Here is a 17,144-nt window from a genome sequence, read left to right on the forward strand (position 1 = left end):
TGTATCCTTTAATCTTATTAATTTAACATAATGAACGTTGATATTTCATAAAAAAAAAAAAATTGTACTCATGTGAATTTTACCGTCTTTACGAAAATTTCTATTCATTTAACGTTTCTTAAGTTTAGCTTATCACACAGGTAGGTGAAAATATATTTGATCTCTTTTTCAAACACCGTTAAGTTGTAAAAAAATGGAAAAAGCCCGAAAGAACCGACTAAAACCGAAACTGAAAAAACTGACTTTGCGTGGTTTGATTTGAGACTAAAACCGAAACCGAAAAAACTGACTTTGCGTGGTTTGATTTGATATTTAGATTTAATAAACCGACATAATTGGTTTAGGTTTTTTTTAATGAAAAACCAAACCAAACCGACCTATGTACACCCCTACTTCTAAGTCATCAAGAATCGTGGTTGAGTTCAAAGGTTAGTTTTTTCTTGATTTTATTTTGTTAGCTTTTCGAAGAAAGGAGCAATTTAACTTATGATAATGGAGGTTTTTTTTCCAAACATGAAGAACAATAATAAAGAAGAAGACAATTGAGTTAATATTTATTTTTTCCAAGTTTATTTTAACACATGACCAATTTTTATTGGTCAGTGCTGTCTTAAAGCTGCACCCACGCGCCTAACATAGGTGAAATCACGGACTCAGCCACGTAGGCCGAAAAGTGGTAAACAATTAACTAAAAAATAAGTTCTGGGGGGTAATAGGACCTTAGTAAAGGTTAGGTGTGTCTCAGGGATTTTGGGCATAGGCTGGGGGGGGGTACTTATGCATTTTCCCATAAGAAAATTTTCACATCTAGTTTTTTTGTGTAAAAAGTTTCTGGGTTTTTGCACAAAATCCAATTTTTTAATGTATGTTCATAGATCTTTCTTCTCTCTCAGAAAAATCCTCTCTAGATTTTCTTCAAAATCAGTAATAGTAAATCGAGGACTAGTTTTTCAATTGAATGACTAAAATCTTTGCAAATAAATATCGCAAGTTTTCACAATTCTCCTTTTTGAGCTTGAATGAAATTTGTATATTGTGATAATTTTTTTGTGGTGGGTTTGGTGATGGGTGAAAAATTTGTGGTGGTATTACTTTTAATTTCGATAATGACAATGAAACTCGTGATTTTGATGTGGACGGTGAATTTATGGTTATGGTTGTGATGAATTTCTATGATAGTGATATGGTTCCAATGGTGAATTTAGTTAAATTTATGATGTTTGTTATCGGTTTTTTATGATGGCAATGGTTGTGGGAAGATTCCGGTGGTGAATTTGATTATGGTTTGTGAAAATCTATGGTGGTGGAGAAGTGAATTTGATGATAATAGCAAACAATGGTAGTGATTTAATGGTGGGTTTGATGGTGTATAAGCGAAGAAGAAGAAATTAAGTGACATGGATTATTTTTTTTAAAAATCTCACGTAATTATTGATGTGGCAGTGAATGGTGATGATGTGACGCGAGTGTGAAACACATGCACTTTCTCATCATGTGACTGGTCGTATGTGCTTCAGAGTTGAAATAAATTCACTTTTAAGTAATTCAGGTGTGTAATAGGTCGTCACAATACTATAAGCGTGTAACTAACTTTTGTGACAAGTTTAGGGGGGAATTTATGCATAGGGTCAAGTATGATACAAGAGATTTGTGTTTTATGCTACTAGTTTTAAGTGTACGTGTGAAATACGTCTTATCAAATGTGTACCGGGAGAACAAATATTGGAAAATAAAATTTTAACTTTAAATCAAATACAATATTTTGTTTAAATGATGAAAATAAATCAAATTATTACATTAACATAATAATTGAATTTTTATCTCTGACATGTAAAGATGATGAATTTGCTGGAAATTACACAAGGTGTCTCCCAATTGTGTAGTATTGATTTTTTGTCCCTAGTAAGAGAAGTCTTTAAAAATATGGTCTTCCTTGCCTTTTTAAATGGAAAAGGTCTTTGGGACAACATATTACCTTCAAAATGAGTCTTCCACACTGCCCCGATGACCCCAACATGAAGCCTTGACAAATCCCGATCCAATGCAACTAAAAACATTTCATAGCTTGAGTTATCGAATTTTTGGAATTAAGGTTGAATTCTAACCTGATCTTTATTTAAAAGACCAATAAATTGACTTCCACAAACGCGGGCCCAAGGCCGCGATCATAGTGGTCAACAGGGTCAGGTCACCCTTCTTTGTGAATGTGGAAGGGACCCCGAGAAAGCGTTGGCATCAAAAATTTATTGCTTCCAAATGTACACACAAGTGTACGTGGTCAAACAAGTAATATAGTGACTCTTAAGAACCATATTATGAAACCCAAATGACTTACGATTAACAAATATACAATTTCACTTGTAACTATCATCAAACGCAAGTGTGTAGAAAGGGTTTAATTGGTGTATTAGACTGAAAGTATAGTAATTAAAGTAACTGAATGAACTAGCACTGATTCAATTTTACTTGGGGTTTTACAAATGACTTGGAAAATCCAAGGTTGTAGCTTTAACAAGAAATCATGCATAATATCCTTCACTTCAGAATCCAAATGGTTAGTGAGTTGTTGATTTACAAGGCTAATGGGTGTTCACGGTTTGGATAAAAACCGATCCAAATCGAAAAACTAAACCAAACCGATTAAATAAATTGATTTTTATTTGGGTTAGGTGTGGTTTGGTTTTAGATTTTAAAAAATCGATAGTATATGGGTTGGTTATGGTTTTGTTCGAAAAAAAACCGAAGAAATAACCGAACCGACAAATTATATACATATTTTATTATTATACATGCATAATATATTATTTTTATAAACAATTTTAAAGATCTTATATGTGTTTTCATCAAAATTTATTTATAATTTACTTATAAAAGAAAAAATTCCCAAGGTGGAATATTTATCTTATTGGTTTTATGTACATGAATGTGTCTATGACAATTCTTTATAAGATTGAAAATATCACCGTCTCTTTCTTCTAGGCCAAAATGATGAGTTTTGAAGTTTTATTCATAGTAAATTCAATGATTGAAAGTTATGTAATGTCAGTCATTCTAACTATTTTCGTTTTAAATGGATTGTTGTCACTTTTTGAATGAATTGTTTCTTTTATTTTTGTCTATGGTTAATAACCGAATAACCAAACCAAACTGAACCGAAACCGATAACAACCAAACCGATAAATATATACTATATTTGGTTTGGTTTGGTTTTGATAATTGTAAAACCAATTAAGTTGGTTTTTACCAATAACCGATCCAAACCTACCCGTGAACACCCCTAGTTAATAATATGATCATGATCTTTCGACCTCTAATGACCTACCACAATTGACAATCTAACTATATCGTTGAGCGGAGATATATTGAATCAAGTAAAAGCTAATGATAACACTAGCTAAGTCTAAAGGCGTTACAAAATTGAAACGCTTGACCCTTGACTCGAACTGCGAGAAAGGCACCCCGAGGAACCAATACAACCAAAATGTCAAGACTCAAACCTGACTAATAAAAGTATGTCCAGACTCGAACCAAATGATAGAGATATGTTGGACTCAAACAGAGGCTGATAGAGATGTGTCGATCTTAAACCGGACTAAAAGAGATATGCCAAGACTCGAACTATGGATAAAAGAGATATGCCAGGACTCGAATCGTGGCTAAAAGGCAATGAATGCTTCCAAATCATACAATTTTCTTCATGCAGAACCGTACCATAGAACGACACCACATTCACATTCACAAGGGACCTGCCCTAGCTTGAACCTCAAGACCTGACCCAAAATAACCAACAAGGCCTAAAATTATAAAGGAAACACACCAGGGACAAAACACAAGGAAAGTTATGGATGAATAGTCACAAGATCTTAGTTGTCGTCTAGCTAAGGATTCATACTATTAGACTCAAGTTTGTTATATCACTCATAGGGAGCTAAGTCATCTGAAGTGACATCGGGGGATTTCTAAGGTCTAACAAGTCCAAAATGAAAATCTAAGGCAATCACTAGCCTACAACAAGGCTAAGGCCAAGAACGAACCACCAATAGCATACAACCAACCATACAGACACTACACGATAAGAGACAACAATGTAAACAAGATAGGCATGCTCAAATTACCCAAAAACTACTTGAAAGGAACCTAAGTCATGAGTTCTACTCAATAAACATGATATAAACTAGAAACCCATTCCAAAGCTAGCTAGACAACATTAATTTATCAACACAAGTCCATTCTAAGAACGGTAATTCAAAGGCTACCTCAAAAGTTGACCGTGTTTGCTCCAAATCAACGAAACTAGAGTTTTACCCTTTCGAAACGGTCACACTATTATATAAATGATCACAATGTCAATATAGATGTTTTGACACCCAAATTACAATAATTGAAGATGGACCCAAAAATAAGTCAAAAATGGCATTGTAGGACCCGCGTGGGGAATCTCAAAATTAACTCTGTCAATTGGTCTCATTAAGCTCATGGAATTTATGCCCAAAAATGGGAACAATCTAAGCTAAAAAAACGAGCTAAAACAATTCATGCAATAAAATGAATCAAATTCACCATTAAGAGGTAGGAGAGGTCCTTTGAGACAAAAAATTACCTCATAAACAAGCCCATAACTCTATCCCGAAGGTCCCAACACAAAGCCCAAGCATTTCCCAACAATTAGCAATAGAAATCAACTTAAACGGAGCTCAAATGATCAGCTTTGAGTTTATAAAATTGGAATTTTTTTTATTTCGGGGATTGTCTTATTTAAACGACCAATAAAATGACTTCCACGAAAGTGGGCCCCAAGCCATGATTGCGGTAGTCAATTGGGTCGGGTCAACGACAACCTTTCTCTACGAATGTAGGAACTCATCTGTAAATGCGAAGGGTCCTTCGTGTGAACGCGGTGCTGAGCCCACGAATGCGGTAAATTCCTTTGGTCTCCACGAATGTGGCTCCAAGTCCGTGAATATGAAGAACAAAAGCATGGTGCAGCAGCAAAGGTTGCACCAACTCAAGTTGGATTTGGCAGATATCCCCACGAGGGCTCAGGATTCGTTTGGAACCCTGTGCACGCAAATGATTTATGCTACCCCACATAATTTGATATTCTAGGCTCAACGAAGATTAGGAATGGTAATAGGACGGGTTGGGGTAGATTCATATTGTGATTACTTCTTCAAAATTTGATGTGCAAGCATAATTTACTACGTATTTTAAATGATCTCAATCCAATAGTCAATTTCATTTAAATTGACATTACGTTGTTAAATAAATTCTTTAATATTTACTATTTGTTGAATTAAATATTTTATAATATTTTTGTTTAGTGTAGTAGTAAAATGGTAATTTAACTTTAAACTTTTGGGCTTCCTACTTTTATTAATCAGAAAAATGGTCATATTTGGCTAGGAATGGGGTTAGGGCGGGGCAAGCCTCGACCCGCTAAGATTTAAACCCGCCCTACCCCGCCCCATTTTAAAAAAATTCAATGTTGTAACCTGCCCCACCGCGCCCTGCCCCGTTTAAGTTTTAATTTGCACTTTTTATATGTTTTATTAATTCTTTATACTTGTTCTTAATGGCAAAGGACAACAACTATCAGTATAAAAAAATCATCAAAGAAAAATCTACCATTAAAATATTCTACTATTTAAATTATCCAAAACAAACTTTCCTCCACCTACACAAACACACCCAAAAAGTTTCCATATCCAGAAAAATTGACCAAAAAGGAGAAAAAAAACTTCTGGAGTTTGCATTTTATTCTTAAGTTATAAATTCAATATATTTTGTTCTATATCTTTGTTGTTAGCATTTCTTCTGCGGAAAATAGAAGCAAAAACTTTAAGAAAGTACGTGACTTAATCATTTTAACAATAAGTCATTGTCAATCATTATTGTGTATCTACATCTTAATTATTTTTAAAGTCCAAGTATATTCAATAAAATATAAAAATGAAAGAGGAGAACAAAAATTAATGTCACCAATTATTTATAATGTTAATCTGCATTATTCTATTTTGCTTTTGGGATCAGCCAAAGATCAACTGAAATAATGGGCCTTTTGGACCAACAAAACCCATCCCTGCCCTGCCCTTTTAAAGTTTTAAAAATATTAACTTTGACCCGCCCTGCCCTACCCCGCCCCATTTAAGTAATGCCCTATCTTGCCCCGTTAAACTCTTGCCCTGCCCCGCCCCATTGCCATCCCTAACGAAGATGTCAAAATTTCCAACAAAAGTCCATCTAGAAGAAAAATGGATCCTACACCCAAACTTAATTTAAAGCCAAAATTCAGACGATAGCTTGAAATGAGCCCAGAAGCCTCGGATCCCGTACCAAAGGTTTCCCAGACCAAACTCACGTTCCTTAACTAATTGAACCGTCAGAATCGCATTCTAAAGTTGTCTACTTTAAGTTTTGACCGAAGCCAAACGTTAGAGTCAGAGGCGTATCCAGGATTTCGGCTAGATGGGTGCACGATTACGAAAAATATATTTTAAATATAAATTTGATCAATTTGACTTTTAGTTCGTATATGAACCATTAAATTTTAAAAATTATAGGTTCAAAATGTATAATACTACTAGTTTTAAATTTTAATATACACATTTGATTTAATTATATAAAAAATTTACAATGTTAAATTTTTTAGGAATTTTCAATGTAACACACTTGAAAATTTTGAAAGATTAAAGGAAAAAATAAAGCAAAATTAGCTGAAACGTCAAAAGTGTAACCGATAACCACTTGGAAAGGTGTTACTCACAGAGACAAGATATATAAAAGATTTAAATTTATATCCTCACTTAGAGAGGTACACCCAATCATCATCGCATTATTATATGATATACTTTGAACATGGGTTCACACATCTATATTTAAATATTTTTTTAAAAAAATATAACACTACTATACATGATCTAGAGAGGGGAGCATGGGTTCACGTGAACCCACGGCACCCCCTCTAGATATGCCTCTGGTTAGAGTTTTAAAAGTTCCAAAATATGAAAATTTACACAAAAACCAAATGAATGACCAGGTAACCGAATTTTCAGTTCCATCAAGTCATAAATGACTTGGGTCACTCTAAGAAAGCTCTAAATGATGAAAATAACGCAATAAAGAGGAAATTACTTGGAGGGTCATTACACCGAATGAGGAGGATTTGACAAGTGTTGAACTATGAACTACTACTCTCCACCAGGGGCGGACCCACAGTGGTTCAAGTGGGTTCAATTGAACCCACTTCATCGAAATTTTTTGTATTTTACATATATAAATTAATTGTAAGTTCGTTGATATAACTAAAATGAACCCACTCTTTACACAATGAACGGCGTGGATCAGTGGTGAATGGGTTCATTTTCGTGCCGTGAACCCAAGTTCGAACCTCAGTTAAGGCATAACTTTTTGTTCTTTTTGTATTTTCTTGATACTTTTCCTTTTTAAAATTAACTAATAAATGTAGACTATTATAGATCTAGACTTCTAGTTCATGTGAATTTCTTGATACTTTTCCTCTTTTTTTTTGACTAATAAATGTAGACTATTATAGATCTAGACTTCTAGTTCATGTGAATTTCTTGATACTTTTCCTTTTTAAAATTAACTAATAAATGTAGACTATTATAGATCTAGACTTCTAGTTCATGTGAATTTCTTGATACTTTTCCTTTTTAAAATTAACTAATAAATGTAGACTATTATAGATCTAGACTTCTAGTTCATGTGAATTTCTTGATACTTTTCCTTTTTAAAATTAACTAATAAATGTAGACTATTATAGATCTAGACTTCTAGTTCATGTGAATTTCTTGATACTTTTCCTTTTTAAAATTAACTAATAAATGTAGACTATTATAGATCTAGACTTCTAGTTCATGTGAATTTCTTGATACTTTTCCTTTTTAAAATTAACTAATAAATGTAGACTATTATAGATCTAGACTTCTAGTTCATGTGAATTTCTTGATACTTTTCCTTTTTAAAATTAACTAATAATTCTAAATTTATTAGTTAAGTTTTTTTTTTTTTAATGTTTGTATTTGAGAATTATTTAAAATTGTCAATAATTTAGACAATAAGTTCATAGTTTTAAATATTCTCTCCGATCCATATTATTTTATCATTTTCTTTTTTACATGCATATTAAGAAATCATTAAGAAGAAAATAATTTTACTAATCCACCCCTTAAAAACTTATTGCGAATTTTACAAATAAATGTGAACACTTTCAAAAAGAATTAATTACAAGGATAATATATGAAAATTTTGATTAATGCTTTCTTGATTTAGTAAGATGGACAACTAATTTTAGTAAAATAAACAATTATTATGAAACGGATGAGTAGTACTTAGTTTTATTTTTTGAAGTATACAAAATTATGTATTTATTTTCCTTTTTACTTGGTATACACGAAAGTTAGGATAGTGCATTTTTATTTATTTATTATTTTACTAATTTTTATTTATTTATGGTTTTCAAAATTGTTATAGTTTTAGTCTTATATATATGAGTAATAAGTAGCTTGTTAAATTGAAAATATGTGGAAAATTTTCTTGTAAGTAGATAAAAATTTAATAGAGTATATTTTTTGTTAGGAATATCATCTCAAAATAACTTGTTAAGGATATAATTAAAAAAAATTGATAATTATTATTATTGATCGTTGCCATGATTATTTGTAACTTGAACCCACTTGAACAAAATTCTAGGTCCGCCACTGCTCTCCACCCACAAGCCTGAGAATGATCACTCATATCTATATTACTTGAAAAATGTAGTGTATAAGAGGTATGCGGCCAGTACGGGGAAGATACTGAATATGTAGGAACAAAACTAAATAGCTCAATTTATAACTATATTATAAGTTGTGAAAGGGATCCATAATGAATCTTTCAATTATATGTAATTATCAACCGAAGAAGAATTCAGTGAAAGATCATAAATAAATTAGTCTGAAAGAAAATGTACATCTGAGACCATGCTTTTCGAAATCATATCTAAAAGGATATAAATGTGAAAATCATGTTATCTGACATCTTATCTATGACTATGTGCAGGAAAAAATTATAATGTTTAAGTGAAGAGTTTCTTATAATCGACATACACACTGTGAGCTCATAATGCACCAACTTACCTGATTGGGGAGGGCTTCCCTATGCCTTGACGGGGTATAGAACTTATCTATCTAATATGGATCCACTAATTGAGCCTCAAAGGGATAAAAGAGTTGATCATCAAAGTGACATATACTTATAACCTAAGAGGACACGTAGTTATGGGACTTGAGTTTTCTAAACATGTATCCTCTCAGGGCAAAATAATCCTCCCAAAATAATATGCTCATATGATATGCTAATATTTAGATAAACTATCTATCTGTCTGAATAAAGTGTGAGACAAAACTCAATCTTTCTTTCTAAAATCATATACTAAAATCTCTTCTAAAATATATCTCTCAAATCATGAGAAAATTTCTAGAACATGCATATCTTGTAGTTTCTTAAATAACTTCCATAATAATATAAAGACTCTAAAATCATGTTTTAAAATATAATGTTTATGAATCATAAACAGTAATATGTCAGAACTAATAAGGATAACAATGGAAAACCCGTTTACTAAGTGTCAAAATGAAGTGCAATATTCAAGAATCTATATAAGAAGTTCAAGAAATCATATCATTCAGATCATAAATATGATAAATTCGAAAGTGGGTGTAATAACCCTAATTATGGAATCAAATTCATGAAAATTGAGAATTTTTTTACATGAGGATGAAAAGAATTCCTCATTGAAGTCCTACACACCTGAATCTTAGGAATTATTGGAGGAAAGTTTTGGGCTTGGAACCTTATAGCTTGAACTTGAGAAATCCTTCTATATATTTCTTGGACATGAAGTTTGGGAAAGAATCTTGATTGAAAACCTTAGGATTCTTGAAGAGAATCTTGAACTTGGAGCCTTCAGTTCTTGCGAAATTGAAGAAATTTCTTTCTTGAAGTTCTTGATCTTCGGGAGAAGGGAGACTTCAAAATTTTGAGAATTGCTATACGTATAAGGATGTTAATTGAGTGTATAAAGACAATAATAACTCTCTAGGAATGTAAGAACACCAGGAAAATCGAAGAAAATAATATTTTAATGAATCTTGTTGGCCAAATTAGCGATTTGGAGGCACCATCACCAAAATATTCGGTGGATAGCCAAAGTGTGGCACCAAAATTAATAGTTTCTGAAGGTTTCCAGGCTATTTCGGTGATGCAATCCGTGATACGCCAAAGTATCAGTGATAGGTGTCATCGCCAAATTTTTCATTCGAGACATGTTCTAGTAAAACAATCACAACTTTCTACTTCGAACTCCGATTGATGCAAACTTGGTGGCGTTGGAAACAAGACTTATAGACCTTTAATTTTTATAGATTATAGGCTAATCACTCTTTATATGCCAAGAGATATGATCGTTTGAAATTGACCCTTGTATGAACTCATGTGAAAGCTTAGCCAATAGAAATGTTTTTGAACTTAGTTTGGTGTTTGAGGTACCTTACGACCCTAAAACACATCCGATACACTTACTACACTTAGTAAAGGACTTTCACATATATTTACAACTTAGAAATAATTAGGTTCATACCTATACACCTACAGAGGATGGTTCTAATCTTTTCTTAGAAGTTCAGGTGCGTTACATTGGTATGTATGAAGGAATATGTTAATTCCAGAAAGCGTTTTCTTGAAAAATAAGTGATTTTGTTACTATTTTTTTGGTGTTTGATTAGTAAGTAAATATTGGCATTGTGATACGGATCTAGTGGCAAAACTATTGTGTTGTTAACCTCTTGGCTAGAGCTGTCAAAATGGGCTTGGCCCGCTAGGCCGGTCCAACCCAACCCATGAATTAAATGGGGTTGGACTCAATTTTTTCAGTCCATTTAGGAACGAGGCTTTTTAGCCCAGCCTCATTGGCCCACTGGCCTTGTAGGCCCAACCCGCAAGCCTCAGAGCCCAGCCCGTGGGCTGTGATTTTTAAAAATATTTATTATATATATATATTAAGTAGTATTTTATTTGTTAAGATTTTGTCAATCAATATTTTTAAAATATCAATATAAAATCAAGACTATATGTTTTACATATCTTTTACATTTTAGGGTCATTAGCCCACTAAATTTTCTTATTAGCCCAAGTCCATTACTCCATTATAACTATGAATCTTTGACCTCTTTTACTTTTGTTTTTATGCCTAATTTTTCACTTCTCCTTTATTGTCTTGTTTATGAAAATAGTGATCATGTAATGTTTTTTTGCTCTTGTGAATCTTATGAATGTTGTATCTTGGCTTTTATGTATTTGCTTTGTAAATATTCACTGAAATATGTGTAATTCATGAATGAATTTATGTATGTATTGATGTCGTGTTCATCGGGCATCAACGTTCGTATCATTTCTAAGAGGAAAATGTTGTCCGTTTTTTGGTTGAAGGGCCAACCCGTCCCAACCCGTGGCCCGCTTAGGACTGGGTTGGATTGCTATTTTATAGGCCCTTTAATTAAAAGGACCAGCCCGTCCCAACCCATTTAACTCTCTAGCCCGTTAGGGTTGGGTTAGGCCAGTCCATTTTGACAGCTCTACTCTTGGATGATAACTTTCAATTTTCTCCATCGCAACTTTCAGGTTGTCATCTTCTACTTTACCAAAATGCTTTTTGTAATTGTTAATTTATAACAAGTAATTGTGTTATATTATATTGTTCATATATAAAGGAGTATTTGTTTTTTCCTTTACCTTATAATTTAACGTATTTTTTCATGTATCAATACAAATTTAATATCAGTATAATAAATTAATTACAATCACAATAATAATATTTACAAAATGGATTATATTGGGAGGTCGATCACATGTAAAAAGGCAGAAGTACTCATTACCCCCCTGAACTTGAAGCTTTTTATACAGTGTACACCTAAACTAAATTTCGTTTTAATTACCCTCCCGAACTTGTTTATTCCTCCGTCGCGTACACCTTTTTCGTCCACCTACTCTTGTTGGGACTACACGCGCGCGACAGCTGTCCAAATTGGTGATGTGGATTTCCACCTGGATAAATAATAGCCACCTGGATAAATTAATATTGCAAAAAATAAATTTCTTAAATTTAAAATTCATTGTTTAAAAGTTATTTTTGAATAAGGGCTGATTTCGCGGAACTCCTTTTGGATTTGGGTTTTTCTAGACGTGAAGTTGGTCGATTAAATTTCAAATTTGTCTGAAATTCTTACCAAGTAAGTGTTAATCTTTGTTTCCTTTACTGTTCATTTGCATTTTACCTTATTTTTCGTTTAAAATATGCCAAATATTAAAGAAAAATGAAGATTTTACGTTTTTTTATCGCTGTAGCGTTATGATGTGGCAAAAAAATCACTTCCTCACGCGCCTAGTAGAGATTGTTGTCAATTTCTACGCCAGGTGGACGAAAAAAGGTGTACGCGACGGAGGAATAAACAAGTTCGGGGGGTAATTAAAACGAAATTTAGTTTAGGTGTACACTGTATAAAAAGCTTCAAGTTCAGGGGGGTACTGAGTACTTCTGCCCATGTAAAAACTAAACATATTACAAGTAACAAAATAATTTAAAAAAAATAAATTTTGGTGTTGTGAGTATTAAATATTTTGAGGTTGTGCTAAATTGCTTACTTGTGTAAGGCTCTCCTAAATCTTAGGCATTTTGTGTTTTTCTTATTTCCCATGTGTTCCTAGAGACTTGACATATCTAACTATATTTTTACCCCTTTTTTTTCCCTCATATTTTATCTTGATTTTTTTGTCTTTCCCATACAAAAAATTTTCTCCAAAGTAATATTCAGAGATCAAACAACACTGTCATTAGGTTGTTCTTCTTTAATTCTCTTTCTTTTTAGATCTATGCAATTTGAAGAATTTTTTTCTACTTTTGTTATGTCAAAACAAATTACTGTCTCAATCTTTTTATTCTATTTTTAATATTGAGTCCAAGATTTGTTGATAAAACTTTAATAACTTTTCACATGTATATCAACAATAATAATTTGTTTTTAGTTGTTTCGCATTTATTTGTATTTAACATAAATATTGTTATGGTGTGAGTTAACAAGATTGGACATTCATATATATTTGTTTTTAGGTTTGAGTTTTTTCATAATTAGTTTGTTCTTGTTGTGGTCCAGGGTGCCAAGATGGTGGCACAGGGATTCACAGTGGATTTAAACAAGCCACTCGTTTTCCAGGTCATATATTACTATTCTCTTCGTCCCATTTTATGTGACATTCTTTCTGAAAGATGTTTTTGAATGAATTAGGTGGGCCATCTTGGAGATTCATATGAGGAGTGGGTTCATCAGCCAATTATTAGCAAAGGAAGTCCAAGATTTTTTGAAAATGATATTTTAGAGCTTTTAACTCGAACGGTTTGGTGGGCAATTCCATCAGTGTGGTTACCAATCGTAGGTTGGTTGGTTTGGACATCATTAAAAAGAGGTGGTGGTATTAGTGAACTATTTTTGACATTACTCGGTGGCATATTTTTATGGACATTTTTGGAGTACTCTTTACATCGTTTTGTATTTCACATGAAGCCTAGTGGATATTGGGCAAATACACTTCATTATCTTATTCATGGTTGTCACCATAAGCACCCTATGGATGGACTAAGACTTGTCTTCCCCCCTGCTGCAACTGCCATTCTCCTACTCCCAGTAAGTAACCTATAACTACTTAATAACTAACAAAGAGTGCTAATTGATTCTAAGAAAATGTATTAGCAACAATTAAGTTATTGCAGTTCGCTGAAGATCATTTTTAATGTAGTGAGCTCATCCTATAGATGGTGTTGATTGTTTTTTGAGAGAAGTACTGAAAACACTCCTAAACTTGACCGAAATTATTAGTTTTATCACTAAAATATTGACAGTCTTAAAAACACGTCTCTACTTGACTAACTAAACTTAGATACACTCCCGATTTTTCACATGATACAAAGCAACACGGTCTCAAACTATCGTAGGAGCATGAGACTCTTAATAAAAAGCTGAAAGAAGTATTGAAAACACCCCTAAATTTGGCGAGAATTTAAGGGAATATTTCACTGATGTTGCAAGATTGGGGGGAGGGGGGGGGGAGGTGTATTTAAATTTAGTTATTCAAGTAAAAGAGTGTTTTAAAAGCTGTCAATAGTTTGAGGATGAAACTAATAATTTGTCCCGAGTTTAGGGGTGATTTCAATACTTCTCTCTTATTTTTTTATTAATAAATAAATAAATACTCATCATGCATGTCTTAACTATGCATGCAGCTATGGAGTGTAGTTAAATTGTTACTACCTTTCACATATGCCCCTGCCTTTCTTGGAGGAGGTTTGTTGGGTTACATCATCTATGATTGCACACATTACTACTTACATCATGGCAAACCATTCAAAGGAATTTCACATTCACTCAAGAGGTATCATATGGACCATCATTTCAAACTTCAAGATAAGGGATATGGAATCACTTCAAAATTTTGGGACATCATCTTTGGGACACTACCTCCTAAACCTACCAACAAAATTAAGTAATATTTCTTCCTACCTCAAAAGGGGAAATTAAACAAATAATGTAAAAATATACATATGACAAGTATATATGTTTGGATCTCTATTTTCTTTCTTTTGTTCATTCCATCTATAGTTTCTCTTTACCTTTGGTTTTTAAGTCTTTAGGAAATCTTAATTTCTGGCAATCAAAAATCCATTAGGGTGAGTGACACTTAATGTGGTTCACATTGTAAATTAGTATATCATTTTCTTTTGAATGCTTTTTTTTTTGCAATTACATTGTTACTTCAATCATGCATACAACAAATTCAAGTTTGTTTCCACAAGAATTAATAGGTTACCCACTAGTAGTTTGATTATATAGTTTCTTTCGTGATGTTAAAAGGAGTTGTTCACTACAGTTGGGATTGGAACCAAAAGTGCTTAACAAAATTGAAATTTTGCCCACAAAAAGATTGGGCCTTGAAAAAATTGATCCATCAAATTCTGAAATAGGATTTGAACAAGAGTTTTTCCACAAGTCTTAAAACATGTTGCCAAATTCAACTATCTTTATATATATATATATATATATAGTACTTTAAAGGTCCATAGTGATATGCTCAATTTACACCTCTTGATGAAGTATAAATTGATCGTTGTATAAATATAGAACCTAATGACGTTGGGTCGAATCCCACAAAGAGTATGGCAAGAATATTACTCATAGATGTAATAAGAACAAATGATTTTTATTTTAAAATGCTTGCAGAAAGTAAAATTTAAAACACTTGATTGTGTTATAATTTAGTGACTAAAAACTCAGTTGTTATCAATAACTAGGGGAACTAATTAAGGTTGTTGATTGCCATTTAGGTCGTAACGTTGATCTAGTTATTTTTTACAAAACTCTAGTTAAATAATCTTGGGTGTAAAATTGTCAACTTTCTTAAGTAAAACTAGAGTCCTTCCGGTCCATCTAAAAGATATCACTCTAAGTTCACGCGGTACTAGATATTATTTTAACACCTTTTAACTTAGGTCTCAAGTAGATTATCACCGTCATGTCTCAAATCCTTAGATGGAACATGAGTCCCAAACCCCTATTTTTTTCCTAATCATAACTTATTTTCAAAAGAAGTAAAAAGATCCCCTATTCTTTTTCCTAATCTTAACTTCTTTTCAAAACAAGTAAAGAATCCCTTATTCTTTTTCCTAATCTTAACTTTTTTTTTACGAACAAGTAAAAAATACAAGCAAGTTCTAATACATACCTTCTTTAAAATACATACAAAACGAAAAAACTAACCACAACAAAAATTACAGTCTAGAATTTTTATCTATGTAAATGTATCTTATTGTTACTTCCTTTTTATAGCTCCACAACCCTAGCTAGGAGGTTAGTTACCCATGGAAAGTGTAGAAGCTGAATTGTAAATAAACAAAACATGCATACAATGACCAAAAGGAAGAATCAAGAACCAAAAGATTAACTTCAATAATCAACAATGGTTGAAATCCCAAAACATGTTATTCTTGCACAAAACACTCCAAGACTCGAGCAAAACCAAAAAATTGAATATTCACGCAATCATGTTAAAATTCTAAAATTAGGTATTTATAGTTTCTAAAAATAGCAAAAAAAAATTCTGAATATATTAGACTTCACGTACGCACTGAGCTATGCATCTCTGTTATGGTCGCAACAACTTGACTGCATCGAGTATTACGATGATTCTATCGCGAACTTGCGTCAAGTGATAGGTGACATGAGGCCTCGCATTTGGAGTTGCGGCTGCATCATTTCGTCACAAAACTGGCCTTTTCAGCAACCGTTCTGTCTTGAGTTATGGTTCGTGAACTAGTGATGCGGCGCCGCATGTTGGCATGCAACTGCATCGCATCAACGTTAGTTCTTAGCAACAAACCCTGTGCTTATCTCCAGTTTCTTTTTGCACCTTTTTACTTTGTTTCACCCAGATGCATGTAAATCATGAAAGCTTATCTTTTTTTTTGGAGGGAGGGTGGGGGTAAAATGCCATAACTACCACCTTTTTCTATTTAAAAAATGTATAATAAGGTAAGCTCAAGGACCATATAAGTAGGTAAATTACCCACTTATGATAAATCTCAAACTGAAACTATTGCTAGTCCTCAGACAATACAAAACTTCAACAACACAAGACTCTTCAGCTTAGAGCATTGCTTGATTTATTTTTCTGTACTCGTGTTTTAGTATATCCAAAGACATCCACCTTATGCTTTTGCAAAAAAAGTCTCAACTTTTTTTGCTTTTTGGGCAGATTCAAGCCCTTTACATTTTAGGTTGATATGATCATGAGGATTTTTGGGCCATGATAGGGTCACCATTATGTCTATCAGCAAGCATTGACTATCTATAAGCATTTAAAATGGTTACTAGTGTGAACATCGCTACTCACCCCTATCTCGATTCCCACTCTTCACATGCACCGTATTTTTGCAGAGACTCTGACCCTTTCCTTTTACCTTTAATTCCCCTACTATATCGATCATGTAGTTAATTTTCTCCATGGTGTTAATTTGAGCCACCCATTTTATATTTCTCCTC

General features: G+C 32.8%; 1 protein-coding gene across 1 annotated transcript; it reads left to right on the top strand.

Moving 5' to 3' along the window:
* Positions 1 to 12,850: 12,850 nt before the first annotated feature.
* Positions 12,851 to 14,623, top strand: LOC102598435 (fatty acid 2-hydroxylase 1-like). The gene is made up of 4 exons (XM_006360248.1): positions 12,851 to 12,892; positions 13,209 to 13,268; positions 13,341 to 13,736; positions 14,333 to 14,623. The coding sequence occupies exons 2-4, from the start codon at positions 13,218 to 13,220 to the stop codon at positions 14,594 to 14,596; spliced, it is 711 nt and encodes a 236-aa protein (XP_006360310.1). The 5' UTR covers positions 12,851 to 12,892; positions 13,209 to 13,217; the 3' UTR covers positions 14,597 to 14,623.
* The last annotated feature ends 2,521 nt before the right edge of the window (positions 14,624 to 17,144 follow it).

The sequence above is a fragment of the Solanum tuberosum genome, unplaced genomic scaffold, assembly GCF_000226075.1.
Source record: "Solanum tuberosum cultivar DM 1-3 516 R44 unplaced genomic scaffold, SolTub_3.0 scf00320, whole genome shotgun sequence".
NCBI lineage: Eukaryota > Viridiplantae > Streptophyta > Magnoliopsida > Solanales > Solanaceae > Solanum > Solanum tuberosum.

Coding starts and splice junctions, on each gene's coding strand:
- LOC102598435 (XM_006360248.1), top strand. CDS start 13,218: ATGGTGGCACAGGGATTCACAGTGGATTTAAACAAGCCACTCGTTTTC. Junction 13,269..13,340: donor ACAAGCCACTCGTTTTCCAG/GTCATATATTAC, acceptor TGAATGAATTAG/GTGGGCCATCTTGGAGATTC. Junction 13,737..14,332: donor CTGCCATTCTCCTACTCCCA/GTAAGTAACCTA, acceptor CTATGCATGCAG/CTATGGAGTGTAGTTAAATT.